The 16,066-nt window shown below is 47.8% G+C and overlaps 1 protein-coding gene across 12 annotated transcripts in view; it reads left to right on the top strand.

Moving 5' to 3' along the window:
* Positions 1-16,066, top strand: part of NCOA1 (nuclear receptor coactivator 1) — a 361,163-nt gene that overhangs the window by 331,735 nt on the left and 13,362 nt on the right. For 9 of the 12 annotated variants that reach the window (XM_075126310.1, XM_075126309.1, XM_075126305.1 and 6 more), the window contains 4 exons: positions 334-435; positions 3,300-3,699; positions 4,981-5,188; positions 13,772-13,955. In XM_075126310.1, the coding sequence (XP_074982411.1) occupies positions 334-435; positions 3,300-3,699; positions 4,981-5,188; positions 13,772-13,955 (894 nt within the window). The remainder of the gene's footprint in view (positions 1-333; positions 436-3,299; positions 3,700-4,980; positions 5,189-13,771; positions 13,956-16,066) is intronic. The other 3 variants (XM_048845843.2, XM_075126312.1, XM_075126315.1) reach the window with 1 other exon arrangement.

Here is a 16,066-nt window from a genome sequence, read left to right as displayed (position 1 = left end):
GTCACCATTTCTCGGTGGCATTTCGGCGGCGGGGTGTCGGGCGCCCGCCACAGTCTTCTGGGAATAGCAATACGCTATTTCCACAAGAAAGGTTGAGGACCACTGACGTAAAGAAAACCAGCTTAATGGAAAAGTGCTCTGTTGCCATTGTGCAGTTAGAAGAAATTGTGGGGAAACTAGTCAGAGTCCCTTTAAATGAATTATCTGCTTCTCAGATCAGTAGGGAGGAAAAATGCTGCTGGAAGCCAGTTGCCATTGGTGGGTCTGTAGATGTTCTGTACCTGACAAAACTGGTGTAGAGCTGCAAGGTCTTTCTGATTTCCTCCTCTCCAGCTGATACACCAAAATCGGCAGGCGATCCTGAACCAGTTTGCAGCAAATTCTCCGGTCGGCATCAGTATGAGGGCAGGCATGCAGCCACAGATTACGCCTCAGGTAATGGTAGGAAGCTACATGTTGGCACCCTCATCAGTCCAGCGGAAATTAGTACTTTATCACTAAGGGCCTACACCATTGATTTGTAAGCAGCAATAAACTCAGTCTATTCCAGTGAGACTAATTTGGGGTGGGATGATTTAGTTGGGAATTGGTCCTGCTTTGAGCAGGGGTTTGGACTAGATGACCTCCTGAGTCCCTTCCAACCCTGATATTCTATGATTCTAATTGCAGAGTGAGGTACTACTCAATAGTAGAATTCGGCCCCAAATGAATTTTCTGTGTAGCTGATTGCGGATATTATCTTCAGCCTCCATACAGCATTTCCACCTGGAAATTCTCTATTGCTGCTTGGACATGAGTGGTACTGGCTTGGACTTTCATTGAGAAGGGTCCCTTTGTAACTGATGACATTCACGTATAGTTGAATCTCTAGTGAATCTTTTGTAATGATCCTGCAAAGCCCCAGGTCCGGGAGTTCTATCCCACTTTCAGTAAAGTGGGATCAAATATCTGCTCGGTATAAGGGGAAAAGAAGGTGGAAGGTGTAGCCATGTTCTGGTAACTTTGTTCCATATGGCGGGTTTTTATTGGTGCTATCTTGCCACCCCCAAACCATTACTGACTCCAACGACTCTGTGAAGACTCCAAACTGTTTTGATGAGTTTTGGACATCTTTGATATTCTCTCAGGCACTATAGCTGCAGACAAAACTATGTAATAGTTTCCATTGTAATGCTTTGTTTTCAGCTGCTGCTAACTTTCTCAAACTTTCTCTTCTGGGCTGAAATTTTCCACCGTGATATTTTATTAACTTTGAGCAAATCTAGTTCAGCCATTTGGGAAACAAACCCATAACTTACAGAAAATTCTTGAAAGAGATGGTTTTGAACAGCCCTACAGTCAAAATAGCTGGGTTAGAGAACTGAACTATGGCATGGAACTAGCCTTCACTGACAAGAAGCGCCTTCAAGTCTCTCTGTGAAAATGGGGTTTGATTGGAACAAGTTATGAATGTTTGAAAATAGCATGCTCTGCAAAGGAGTTGTCACATTTCTCACTGCTATCATTATTATAGTGGTGGCAAGAAACCATGTTGTGCCAGGAGCTGTACACACACAGAGAAACACACAGCCCCTGCCCTAGAGCGCTTACAGTCTAAATAGACAAGACCAACGGGGGCGGGGGTAGGAATCGGAGAGGCAGAAAGGTGAGGGGACTTGCCCAATGTCATAGGGCAGGTCAGTGCCAGAGCTGGGAATAGAGCCCAAGTCTCCTGTTTTTTTCCAGTGCTCTGTCTACTAGGCGACACTACCTGGCTCACTAAGCGTGCACTTTGTAAAGTAGGCTAAGGGAAATGGTCTATGGCAACAGTTGCTTTGGTCACTGCCAGTCTAGTACGGCACATCCGTATAACGTGTGCACCCGGCGTGTCACAGGCTGCTAGGAAGATAGGTTCCTGCCCAGGAGAGCTGAAAAACCCTAAACGGAGAAAACTCAAAGAAAAAGGTTGAAGACAGAGCTTGATGTTAAAGCCCAAGTGACTGAGACCTTTGAGCTGGTAGAATCCAGAGAGCAAACACGATCATACTGAACAACTGCAGACGCCGTCTGGGCCGGGTCGTGTGTGGCCAGTGGGACACTGGTTAGTTACCGAGTTGCCATCAGGAGACGTGTAGTGGTGTTGGGGTCGAGCTGGGTCAGGCATCAGGTTACAGAAAAGAGCCAAGCAGCGGAGCGAGGACGGAACTGGGGACAGGAACTAGAGTGTAAGGTTCACAGTAAGGCGAGGTCTAGCGCAGAAGCAAGCAGGCAGTTTGTGTCCTTGCTCAGCCAGCCCCTGTAATGGCTTCCTGGCTTATATACTGGCGTGGGCCAATCAGTGAGCTGCAGGGCTCCCACTCAGGCTCCGCTGAGTGCTCCTTCCTGCAGTGTCTAGCTTCACAGGGTCCCCCAACAAAAACCTGGCCTGAGCTCCTGGTGGTGATGAAGCTTTGGGAGCCCAGAATCTCCATGGTCCCAGGTTCTAGTTCTGCAGGTGCTGACAGACTTTGCAGTGAGGGGTGCTCCAGTCTGGTGACTCATGTTGGCAGAGCTTGGAAGAGAGCCACCACCTTTCTTCCCCCAGTTTCACCCCTGAGTACCACGGGCTTTTAAAATGTCATTTGTAACGATTATATAGTGATACGAGCAAGACAGGATTACGGTGCCAACTAAGCAGGGACAGGTGGCTAGGGGGCGGGTAGGCACAAGGAAAGGGAATCTGGAGGGGAGATCAAGATGGCGGGAAGAGGCAGACTGCTCAGTGTGCAGGGAGCAGTATGAAGTGAGTGATTGTGCTGAGAGAGTCCAGCAACAACTGTTGTTAAAGGCAAGGTTGTGGTAGCAGGGCGGGATCTGAAGCAACAAATGGTGGTTTTTGGACAGGCGTTTTTCTCGTTAGCAGCTGCATGAAATGACACAAAGCTGAAATTTTTGCCAGTAGCTGCCCCCACAGATGGGGAGCCCCTTGCAAAGGCTTCCTGTTCATAGCCAGGCTGAGAACATGTGTTCCGAATCCCAACTCTCCAGAGTCTTTCAAGCTTTTATGAGGTGAGCATACGAGATTTTCCATTCAGTTACAGGAATGAGCATGCACAGAGGCAGCTCTTTAATATTTCCAGTCTGCTCTGCCTTTGATCTACACAAACTGGCAGATTTACAGAGCTTCCTCAACTGCTCTTTGGGATTTTTAGCTTTCCTTGCAAATGATGATTGACACCACAGGCAGCCAGAAAGGTCATTTGTCCATCCCCCGTACAGTACAATTACCCTGACAGGGGGCAGAGTTATCATAACGGTCACATCTACCTCCTCCTCTGCAGCCACCTCTGAATGCACAGATGCTGGCCCAGCGCCAACGAGAGCTGTACAGCCAGCAGCATCGGCAGAGGCAGCTAATGCAGCAGCGAGCCATATCAATGAGACAGCAGAGCTTCGGGAACAACCTTCCTCCCTCAGCTGGACTCCCAGTGCAGATGGGGGCCGCTCGCCTCCCCCAGGCACCCCCACAGCAGTTTCCCTATCCCCCCAACTACGGTACGAATCCAGGAAACCCTCCCACCTCCACCAGCCCCTTTTCACAGCTGGCATCGAACCCTGAGGCAGCACTGGCCAGTCGCAACAGCCTGGTGAACAGAGGGATGATGGGGAACGTTGGAGGGCAGTTTGGTGCCGGGATGACACCTCCCATGCAGCAGAACATCTTCCAGTACTCTGGGTCAGGTACGTCTTCGGCTGTGCCCCTTAAAGTGGAGTCTGCGTTCAGTGTCTGCTTCATCAGGTGATGCTTTAAGTATGTGGCGGTATGAGTGGGGGCAACAAACGATGCAAGTAAACAAAGATACTGCATGGCCAACGTAATGACTTCCATGTGTACCCCTTAGCCCCAAGTGGAGGAAATCCAGATCAGGTCAGAATTACACAGTGCTTTTCATTCGCTGATCTCCAAGAGCTTTACAAAGGTGGGTAGGAATCATCATGCCCAGTTTATACATGGGGAAACTGAGGCACAGAGCGAAGCTGGGTTTGCAGCCCAGTTCTTCTGACTGCCAGTCCAGCTCTGCGTCCACTAGACCGCGCTGCCTTTGCATTTCATTAGTGCCATTCACTTGAGGATCTCAGCGCGCTTATTGCAAGTTCTGGGAAGGTACCCCATTCTTCTGGCTCCGTGTTCCAAATGTACCCCTCAGACAAAGTAGAGATCTCTAGAAGTTGACACCATTTAGGTAAATAATTGTATTTCCCTTTTAAAAAAGAGAGAGAGAAATTCAGAGTGGCCATTTTAATTAAACTACTTTAAATTTACATTCAGAAGCTAAATGTCTGAAAAAGGCCAAACCCTTGTGCATGCTCTGATGAGGTATCGGAAATCAGCTGCAGATGGAGGTTATTTCCTGTGTACAGATTATGTGGGTGGCTCAGATTAAATCAGTGAGTTTGTCCAGAATTGGCTGCAGATGGACATCTTCGTACTGCACCTGCTCCACATGGTTTTACACTTAAGCAGCACTTTTCCATAATGTAAAAAGAATTCAGTTTGAATCTGGCAAGGGAGATCTGGTTTCTATAATTAATCAAGAGAGACAATTACCCCACAGCTATCACGGCTTTGGAAACCAACTAAAATAGTCTTGCAAGTCAACAATCACATTGTCTTGTTCTCCAGTACAGTTACTTCAGCTCCTTCTCCCGGCAGTTGTGTTCTGGAATACTACCCTCTGTTTACAGCAAGCAACTTCTGGGTTTCCCCCCCACCATTTGGCTACAAAATGCTGTATTCGGGTAATACAAATAGCAACCAAAAGAAAGGGGAGGGGGGAGGCCTAAGATCAAAAGTCCAGGCTGAAGCTTCAAATTTAACTCTAGCACCTGCAAAAGAGGGGAAATCCTCACAAGACACCACTGGAGGAGTAAGGTAATACTCTGCGTGAGCAAAGGTGGCAGACTCTGGTCCCAAGGGATTAAGAACAAGCTTATTAAGTAATGGCGTGGTCGTCTGCACAGCTTGCAGTGAAGCGGCCTGTGTGTTGTTCCCAGGTATGGGTCAGCAAAGTGAGCCTGCATTCGCTCCATCGCTCAGCCCCAGCAGCCCTCTGGTGTCGCCGCAGATCCCTCCTTCGCAGAGCCCCATGCTCCAGCCAGCTCCATCGACCCCTGGGTACCCGTCCCCAGACATGAAGACTTGGCAGCAAGGAACAATGGGGAATAATAAGTAAGTCTAACCTAAGGTCAGAGTAATGTACACGCAGATGGTAGGCTATCATCCCGCCTTCCCTACTCCAGGAGCAATAACTGCTGAGGTCTGTGCTCCTGCCCCCAGCTGGTCTGGAAGCAGGGGACCAAGGGTAACAAAACATGGCTCTCTGGATGTTGACATCACAGTTGTCAAGGGGATCGAACCTGGCACCTTCAGCACCAAAATCACAGGCTTCTTCCACAGCAGAGCTCCTTTAGCTGTGAGTTCGTAGTAGGTTGCGCTGGTCGCTGGGCCCAGACACTAGGGGGAGACATGGTCACACATGCACTAAGCCAGTGTCATACACCAACCCATCCCCTAACCACTCACCCTGCGGGTTAGCATGTTGAGTTCCCTGTAGAACATTCATCCAGCCCTGAACTTTAACTGTATAATTACCTTGTAAAAAACCAGATCATTGGCTTGCTTATAAAAGCAGTGAGCTCTCTCCAGTTTCTGAGTGAGTAATCCATGCTGGTGCTTGGGTGTGCTGAGATACAGGTCGAGGAGATACCACCAAGATGATGGTGGTATCACCATGGAGATAGATGCTTTATAGATACTTAACACAGGCTGTCTCCTCCCACAGTGATGGGGCCTGCAAGAGTAGATGGAGACCAGTGCTAATCTCAGTCAGCATTTACACACCATGAGCTTCTCCTTAGACTCCTTTGTTTGTATTTTGCCCTTGGATCGTCAGATTGCCAGAAGCCCACAACAAATTGGTTTTCTAAATGAGCACACACATCCAGTAGCCCACAGAGCAATTCTTTTGCTTTAATTTAAAAAATGATGTAATTAAGTCTTCATGAAAGCAAAGGACCTGTGCTAGCAGTAACTCTGCCAAATACACCTCAGTCCTGCCCGCTACTTTGGTGCTGGGCATCTTTGAGCAGAGATTGGCCAATCCATGACAAAAGTTGACTAGTGTAAGAAAGCATCAGCTCCTATTCCTATTGTCTTAGCAGGGCTTTGGCCGCAGATCTCCCCCGGTGAAAAGCTGCTAGCGTATGCACTGACTTTGCAACTTGGCCACATCCCTTTGGAAGGGGCTGCCCTTTCACTGGACTAACAGCTCCAGCATACAGTAGCTGTGCTAATTCTGGTGCAAGGGCTGCTTTGTTCCGTGCAGCATTGTTCTGACTTGCCCTTGGATGGAAAGTTGTGTCAGTCTCCAGAACAGGAAAAGGGATGGCTCAGACTGTCAGGAGGGGAATTAGAGTGAAGTACTGCACTGTGCCTCGCACTCTACAGACTAGGCCTTTACTTCATTTCTGAGCAACACCATAGTCCAGCTAGGACTTCTTTAATACTGTCCTTTCTTGTCACCATTGTTTTTCATGCCCTATCCTCAGCCAGACTTATCAGACTGGATAAACGCTTGGTACAGTATAAACTGGGGCAATATTTCCAAGACTCCCACAGTACCGTGCATGCCGTGGAAGGGAGCTCTAGTCTGCAAAGCAGTTGCCCATGTTTCTGTGGGAGTCATTTTTGTCTTCAAGGCTGTTTGAACTTTGTCCCACTAGGTTTCTCTGCAGTGCCTTTGTTGTCAGCTGTGTTTCTAATTTCTAGAATCCCTGTGCTTCTAAACTGTATTTTAGGATTCCTAGAAGTTCTGAGGAAGAAAGCAAGGTCTGTTCCTCATTGAATGGCTTTTTATATTCCCTGGTTTTTATTACATCTTGGAATTGGACATTTTTTAATCCAGTAGAGGTTTGCCATTATGCACTAATGATGCTTGGCTAGCAAGGCATTGGGCACCTTATGTGATCAGAATGTTTTAGACTGGCTAGGTGGCCAGCCACTGGGTAACAGAATCAGGTGTTTGAACAGGACATTTGTTTTCTGTGGCTGTCTCTCTTCCAGCCACTCAGCCATTGGTGGAGCAGTTGACATAGCTGTGCCAGTGCAAACCCCAAGTGTAGACAGGGAAAGCCAGGATACACACCAGTTCTGCTTCTCCCTGCTTGAAACAGAGTTAAACTCCAATCGTGGCTTAGCTTGCTCACCTGCACTTTAGTTGTACTGACTACTGGCCACCAGTTGCTGAACTGTGCAAATCCCCAGGTAGACGTAGTCTGTGAATCAGTGTATTTGTGCCTGGTGTAGGGTATATTTCTCATAGCTTCTTTCCCTCATCTACACTACAGAAATAACCATTTCTAAACACAGTTTGGAAGTGTGGTTGTGGCCCATCTGCATTGTGGTGTTCTTGCCCATGTGGACAGAAATTCCTCCATGAACCATGGGTGGATAACCAGGCTAAAAGATGGTTATAACAAGTTTATCTCTGATCACACAGGCAAGAGGAGGTCATGCTATAAAACACATGGGGAACATGACCATGTTTCACTACAGTGTTTAAATGTGCGGTTTTCCCTTCTCTGTCCTATTTTCCTGATGCACTTCAGATATTGCAGTGGCAAGCCCCCTAGAAGTGCCTGTAAATTACGAAATGTCCTGTTTTGGTTTTGGCTGGTCATGGTTCTGAGTCTAGAATAACACAAACTCAGATTGAGAAGGCAGCTTAAAAACCTGCGAGGACCAACAGGAACTCTGTCTTGTATGGTCTGACCTGCATACAGTCTGCAGTAGGGAGGGCTAATGCCTGTACTGCTGCTCGATGATGCTCTGTGTTACATAAAAGAGCTTAAGTACTCATGGTGGGGGGTGGGGGTGTTGCTGGGGGGGGAGGTATCATCCATCTCCCTCCATTGCCTTCAGGAAACACAATGCCCCAGGCTCCCATCAACCTTGCCTCCCCCACCAAAGACTTTGATAGTGACAGCACCTCATACAAACTGGACACTTCACACTTCTCATTACACAAGAACTCGGGGTCACCACATGAAATTAACAGGCAGCAGGTTTAAAACAAACAAAAGGAAGTATTTCTTCACACAATGCACAGTCAACCTGTGGAACTTCTTGCCAGAGGATGTTGTGAAGGCCAAGGCTATAACAGGGTTAAAAAAAGAACCAGATAAGTTCATGGAGGATAGGTCCATTCATGGCTCTTAGCCAGGATCAGCAGGGATGGTGTCCCTAGCCTGTGTTTGCCAGAAGCTGGGAATGGGCAACAGATGGATCACTTGATGATTCTCTGTTCTGTTCATTCCCTCTGGGGCACCTGGCATTGGCCACTGTCAGAAGACCGGATACTGAGCTAGATGGACTTTTGGTCTGACCCAGTATGGTCATTCTTATGTTCACCGCTCAGAGCTGATGAACTGAGATAGCAGAGACCAGGTAGGGCTTTTTCCACGTGTCTTGTTCTTGCTATATGTTCCTTGAAGGCCATGCAGGACTCAACCCTGAATGTAGTGCTGGGAGTAGCCCTCCCCATCACACGGATGGAAAGGAGGATGTGTCCTACTGGATTCTCACCTGCTCTGGGGTTTTTGGTTGCTAGCAAGATCCTCCAGCAGGTAGATTTCAGCATCAGAATGAACCATCCTTCGGGTTTTTTAAACTGCTGTGTTTCATGTTGGCTGTGGCTCAGACACTAGCTTTTGTGGTTAATGGGTTACAATGTTGAAACTAAATGGGTTTCAATGGTGAAACTAAAAATAAATTCATGGATTCATAGATTCCAAGGCCGGAATCCTTGTGATCATCTGGTCTGACCCGCTTTATCCCACAGGACAGAGAACTTCCCCACAATAATTCCGAGTGCAGAGCTTTTAGAAAAACATCCCATCTGGATTTTAAAATTGTCACTACAACTCTTGGTAAATTGATCCAATGGTTAATTACACTCACTGTTAAAAAAATTGTGCCTTATTTGCCGTCTGAATTTGTCTAGCTTCAACTTCCAGCCATTGGATTATGTTACACCTTTCTCTGCTAAATTGAAGAAACCATTATTAAATAAAAGGAGGACTTGTGGACCTTAGAGACTAACAAATTTATTTGAGCATAAGCTTTCGTGAGCTACAACTCACTTCGTTGAATGCATTTTTTTTTCCACTGAATGTATCCGATGAAGTGAGCTGTAGCTCACGAAAGCTTATGCTCAAATGAATTTGTTAGTCTCTAAGGTGCCACAAGTACTCCTTTTCTTTTTGCGAATACAGACTAACATGACTGCTACTCTGAAACCTGTTGTTATTAAATATTTGCTCCCCATATAGATATTTATAGATTGTAATCAAGTCACCTCTTAACTTTGCTTATTAAGATAAGTAGATTGAGCTCCTTGAGTCTGTCTCTATAAGGCACATTTTCTAATCCTTTAATCATTCTCGGGGCTCTTCTCTGACCCCTCTCCAATTTATCAACATCCTTCTTGAATTGTGGGCACCAGAACAGGACACAGGATTCCAGCAGCAGTTGCACCAGGGCCAAGTACAGAGGTAAAATAACCTTGCTACTCCTACTCAATCTTGCCCTGTTTATGCATTCCAGGGAACATACAAACTCCAACAAATCCCTTCATGTCCTTTATTTCAGGGCTCGCTTTATTCTGAAACAGAGCAGGCAACTCAAAACACTCTTAGCAGCCTTCAGCCCTCATCTCCCTTCTCTGGAGCTCAGGCTATCCCTTAGATAGTTCCCTGGCCATATGGCCTCTGGGTTCTCAGTGTGTCCTGTGGAATGGCATTTCCCAGAATCCCTGCTCTTAAAGGGCCCAAGAACCGTAGTGGGATGGGCCTGTGCACCCCAAGGCCCAGTACCCTATTACAAACGTAGAATTCATATTGCTGCTGTTTATTATTTTACAGCAGCACAAGACGTTGGAAGATGTGATCCCTGCTCCAGAGAGCAACATTCTAAATCTCAGACATGACCCAACAAGATCAGCAGTAGAGAGGGAATGGGATCAAGGGGTACAATTCACAGGGATACTGAGCAGGATTAGAGAGGGGATGTTACCTTGGGATGCAACCGGGGAGATCTCTGCTGGAACATTGTATTCACTTCTGGTGTGTCTACGTTAAAAAGGAGGTTGAGAAATTGAAGGGGGCTCAGAGAAGAGCCATAAAAATGATTCGAAGGCTGGAAAACTTGCCTTGCAGTGAGAGACTAAAGGAGCTCGATCCATTTAGCTGGTTGAAGAGGAAGAGAAGAGGCAGCTTAATCCCAGTCTGTAAATACGGTACCGCCCCAAGAAGTGCCTGATGCGAAAGGGCTCTTTAATCTGTCAGAAAAAGATCTGGAGGGACAATGGTTGACAGTTCTACATGTTGGCTGATTTTTGTGGGTGTTGGGTGAGAAGTGTGTTTTTGGTAAGAGGCTGGAGTGAGTTGGCAGACGGAACCCAGATGTACCCTGGGAGTCCATGGAACTAGAAGGTCACGGATGGTTTTTGTGTTCTCCACCATGAATTCCAAACAAGCCTATCTTCTCGTTTCATTTGCTCAGTAATTTGACCAAGCCAGAAGAATCGCTTCATTGATTTGGTTTCAGGCTGATACAGTGCAGAATGGCTCCAGTGCAGTTGCTCCAATTAGGGGATAATCTCAATCTCTTTGTTATATATGAAGCAATAAACGGCTGCCCAGATTGATTACGGTGCTCAGCCGCACTTGGGCATTTAATCAGTCTCAGAGGCTGTTTGTTGGAGTGCTGCAAAGCAATACAGATTATGGCTGTTAGACAGCAACCAGAGCAGGGCATTTTATTATTGTAGTCTCTCTCCTCTTGCAAGAGCTGAGCTGCCTCTTGGGTCTTCCACAGACTATACAGCTGTCTGGGGAGGTAGGAAGACACAATCTAATCTAACACGCACTGAAGTCAATGGAAAGTCTCCCGCTGACTTGGATGGGCTTTGGATCAGGTCCATGATGCTCTGGATGAAGGTCCAGCCCAAGCATCATGTTGTTTCCTTCCCCCCTTTCTGTAGGGGTCATTGCTGACAGATTTCCCATGAGCTGTGTGCGTAAATGCTATATAGACCTGTTTCTCAAATGGTCAGTCCTGACCCACCAGTGGGTTGCAGGGCCCTAGGCAACTATAGACTTCTCCCACCCCAGTGTGGAGGAGAGGTTCCTGGGTAGGGCTGGAGAGTGAGCCTTCCCCACACTCACCCGCCAGCAGCAGCTCCTGTCCTGCAGGGTTGGGCCTGGCTCCCTACTCCAAACATTACGATGTGGCACACATGGTCACAATGCCACTTAGGTTTGGCCTGGTCACTCCTCCGGGACAAATCCAAGTGAGTGCTGGTGTGACCTGGTGCATGGGATTGCAGTGCCACTCAGGTTTGGCCATGACCAAGGGGCAGGCAGGCCAAACCTGAGTGCTGTTGTGACCCCGTTGCAACACCCAGAGTTGGGAACGAGGCCCAGCCCCATGGGACAGGAGCCGCTGCTGCGAGGTGAATGCAGGGCGGGCTCGCTCTCCAGCCCATTCTGGGTGATGCCGGGGGAAGGGTATATGTATCTAATGGTGGGTCTCAAAAAACAACAACAACGAAAAAGACAAAATGTGGCTGGCGGGGCGCCTTAGTAACAAGTCCGGGAACTGCTGCTCTCCAGCCACTTAGTGTTAGCAGCAGCATTAAGGAGGCAGTTGAATGAGGAGATGGGGCTCTTCGATTCCCTAGAGCCCTTAAGCGGGTGCTTCCATTTCATCAAAGTCAATGACATTGAGAACTTAGCTGAATCTGGGCCCCACTGGGCTGGAGCATAGGTAGCGAGACCATGAGTTGGGCTCTTTGGGGATGAGGGGTGATGCGATTGGACACCTTTTGACAGCATCACCATCCTTGGTGAAAGGAGGATGTTAGATTTTTCTGGCTGGTGATTGGCTGAAGTGTTTTTCTTGTATCCTGTATGATACTTACAAAGGTTACTAATGTCCATGGATTACCAGACACAGGTCTGGTCGGGCCCTCCCTGCTGGTGGCCCATCAGAGTGTTGTGAGGGGATCCAAACACTGACCCCTTCACGTGTTTTAAGCTTCCCTGGATCTCAGCAGGCTGCAGGCCTGTTTCTTCTCTTGGCGTCTCTGGCACATTTCCTGGGCATCAACTCTGTTATCCCTTCAAGGAAAGGGAGCTCCAGCCCAGCCCATCTTTCTTGGGCCCACAGGTCAAGCACTGACCCCCAAGATATCCCAGTAGCTTAAGCACACTCTCTCCCAAAAATCTCACCAAAGGTGTGAGCCTTCTGGTTATCTCTTCAAGGGGTCATGTGGTACATGTAACATAGAACACACAGAGACACTGTGCCCAGAGTTTTACAGCATTTTTGCTCTTTACTTAATAACCCAGGAAATACACAGATCTGTACAAAATAATATATCCTACATGTATTTTCCTGCCTCAGTTTCCTCACTACTCCAGTGCATTCTTTGGGCTGGGGCCAGGGGCCAACCAGCATCCTTCTGTTCCAGTGCATGGCTTATGGGCTGAAACGTGGAGTCTTCTCTGACCTTGGCTGCCCAGCCGCCTCCCAAACATCCTAAGTGTCTCTCTCTGGGTCTTCCCCTGGCCCACCCACTGTCTGTGGTGTCTTTGTTTAGCATTTGGGGATTTTCTGCTGTTCCAAATGCCATCCCTGGCAGAGGGAAAGTGGAGAGAGGTGCTTTCCCCTAGGATGCAGTTACTCTTTTTTTCTCCCCAGGTAAGACCTATTCAGGTGCTGATAGCCCTTAACCTATTGCCCCTGTTCTGGCAGAGACAGGCATCCAGCCTTGTAAGCCACAGTGAGTGGACCCACAGACCTAGGCTTTCCATGATGCAGCAATTTTGTGATAACTCCACCCATATCAACCAGAATTCATAAGTCGCCCAGACCGAGCTTTCAAATCATCACACCATGATGCTTTCCATTTGGACTTTTGTAAATGTACAGCTGTATTTTTAGGGTTCCATTTGCAGGAAAGTACTTGCAACTCCCAGTGACTTCATCACACCTCTGAGAGCAGAATTTGGCCCTTTTACTTGTGGGATTTAAAAGGAAGAAAGCAATGAGGTTCTTTAGAAACTAAGTGAGATTTTATAGACACTGCTCTTAAGAGAATGAGATCCTCTCTAGAGAACTTTTAAAGCAGCTGATGGAGTTTAATGTTATCCTTGCTACAGAATTCTGTAGGTTGGTTTAAACATTCTTGGGGAAAGGGTCATTCTATGTTAAATTCTGTAGGACATTTCCAGAAGGGTGGTATTTTCTTCAGTAGATAGAAGCAGGAAGTCATGAAATTCCTCCCCAGGGGAAAATAAGCCACAGAGATCTGTCAGCTGCAAACATTGCATCAGCTCTTTTTAAAACAGCCTTTATCACTCCAGATCCATTCCCCCCACACACACCCTCCCCTTCCTTCTCTGTTACAGACATCTCTGTGGTTCCACTTCTGCAAGGATGCCTGTTGCTGGAGGTGTGGGTTATTGCACCTGTGAGCATCTAGCAACCGACAATTCTCCTGGCATCTGGCACCTATGTAGAGATGGGGGGGTTTAGTCCCATATCTGTGTGCTAGGAGTCCCATTCCTCTAGAGAACACTCCCTGGGTCGATCTCTCACTCTCTATGTTACAACTGGAAACAGAGCCCTGGCCTCTCTGAACTCCTGATTCTGTGTAATCCCTCTTTATTTTTTTGTCTGGGTTAACAGTGTATTCAGCCCAGCTGGGCAGAACCAGCCCACACCTGCGCAGCAGGGAATGTACAACAACATGAGCATCACCGTGTCCATGGCCGGAGGAAACACAAACGTCCAGAACATGAATCCAATGACTGGACAAATGCAGATGAGCTCACTGCAAATGCCCGGGATGAACTCCATGTGCTCTGAGCAGGTCAGTGCTGCAGCGTTCTCGTTCACCAGGCACTCCCAGGAGCACGAACAGCGATGACGCCGCTCCACTGACCATCAGCCAGTTTCACTGGGGGTGGGGGTGGGGGTTTCTCCATTGGTGAGGCACATGTATCCCACAGTAACTTTGTGGTGCTCTCCCTGGGAATTGCCGAACTCCCTGAGCCAAGGAGCTAACGGATTTATTGCGTTTAAGCTTTGTGTTCCAGGGTTTTTGCATGCCAGATGCTTGCTGCTCTAACTCCTCTCCACTCTGCATCATGCACACCCCTACCTCTGCCGCCTATTGTCTAGCATGCTGGGTGCCTGGAAATCCTGGCTCATGAGTCATTTGGTGCTTTTGTGCAGACTTACAAAATCTCCCTGGTGATCTCCCTTTTCTCTGGGATGTTTACCTTAAGGTTATCTCCTTCCTGTGCTTGAGAGGCAGGGACCTATTTCCAGTAGTACAGTTAGGTGTTTGACAGTGGAGCAAAGGGCTGGAGGGAAGCAGGCAGAGGCCCCTCTCGCTTCACTGGCACCCACAGCTGTAAGCTTCGCTGTGTTTTGAAGCCTGGTGCAACAGGCACCGGATTAGTCAAATTATGAGATAGTTACATCAGCTCACCAGGAACCGATGGGCGTGCATTCAACTCTGTAAAGATAACGGTGGCTGCACTGAGAGTTCCCAGCGGCTAACGGTTCCTGTAGCCCGAGTGTGCACTGAGGATTCCTTATTGCTAATTAAGGAGAACTTGACATTTCATGGGAAGATGAGGCAGAGGCAGATTTGTTCATGTTTAGGCACACCCAGGAAGTCACCAGGTGGTGGGGCTGGATTGGTAAAACTCCCATTGTAAAACTTTTTCTAAAGCAGGATCCCCACTGTTAATAACCGGTAAGTAACTGGTGTAGTAATCAGTTCAGTACCATGGAAATGCAACGTTCTTTCTAGAACCTTTGGATCAAATTCAGTCCCAGGGCCAGCTGACACTTCTCGGACTGAAGTCAGTAGCATGACCCCTGATTACACCCTTTTCCTCTACAGCCATCTTCTGCAACAACCTTCAGTCACAGAGGATGGTATAAAAGTGAACACAGACAGATACATGTGCACATGCATCCCCTTGAAACCAGGCAGATATGGATCGCCTGTTGTTACACTCCGAAATGGTCAGAGAGGTCTCCTGGCTGCAGTTAGCTATAGCACTCATGCCCCTAGGAACTCATTTCAGGAAACCATCCCTTCAGTGTCTGTGCAGAGTAGTGAGGGTGGCAGAGAACAAGCTGATTCACTGCTCAGCTGTGCACACAGAGGGCTGGTTGGTGCAGTTTGCACTGGGTCCTGCTAAGAGGCAGTGTGGAGCTACTCCAGCCCTGAGAGAGCACTGGGAGAGATTATTCTGCCTCCAGAGGTACAGTCTCTTCCAGGATGTTTGGTGAATGCAGCTGCTCACTTTGCATCATCTGTAAGGATGGTGGAAATTGCTTCCTCTAGTGATGGGAGGCGTTCTAGAATCCTAGAAACATAGGGTCGAAAGGGATCTTAAGAAGTCATCTAGTCCAGCCCCCTGAACTGTGGCCAGACCAAGTAACCCTATACCATCCCTGACAAGTGTTCGTCCCATCTGTTCTTAAAAACCTCCAATGATGGGGATTCCACAACCTCCCTTGGAAGCCCATTCCAGAGCTTAACTCCCCTTAGCATTAGAAAGCTTTTCCTAATATCTGATCTAAATATCCCTTGCTGCAGATTAAGCCCATTACTTCTTATCCTGCCTTCAGTGGCCATGGAGAACAGTTGATTCCCGTCCTCTTTATAACAGCCGTTCATGTGTGTGAAGACTGTGATCATGTCCCCTCCTCAGGTTTTTTTTCTCAAGACTAAACAGGCCCCATTTTTGTAACCTTTCCTCAAAGGCCAGGTTTTCTAAACCTTTGATCATTTGTATTGCTCTCCTCTGGATTCACTGCAGTAGGTCCACATCTTTCTTAAAGAGTGGTACCCAGAAGTGGACGCTGTACTCCAGCTGAGGCTTCACCCGTGCTGAGTAGTGGCTCCACCTCCTCCCCAGGTCTTTCCCAGTAACTTGCTTGATGGAGGACCGAGGAGTG

This window comes from Caretta caretta, chromosome 3 (assembly GCF_965140235.1).
Source record: "Caretta caretta isolate rCarCar2 chromosome 3, rCarCar1.hap1, whole genome shotgun sequence".
NCBI classification, from domain to species: domain Eukaryota; kingdom Metazoa; phylum Chordata; order Testudines; family Cheloniidae; genus Caretta; species Caretta caretta.
Note: the sequence above shows the minus strand (reverse complement) of the source record. Positions and strands in the feature narration are given on the sequence as shown.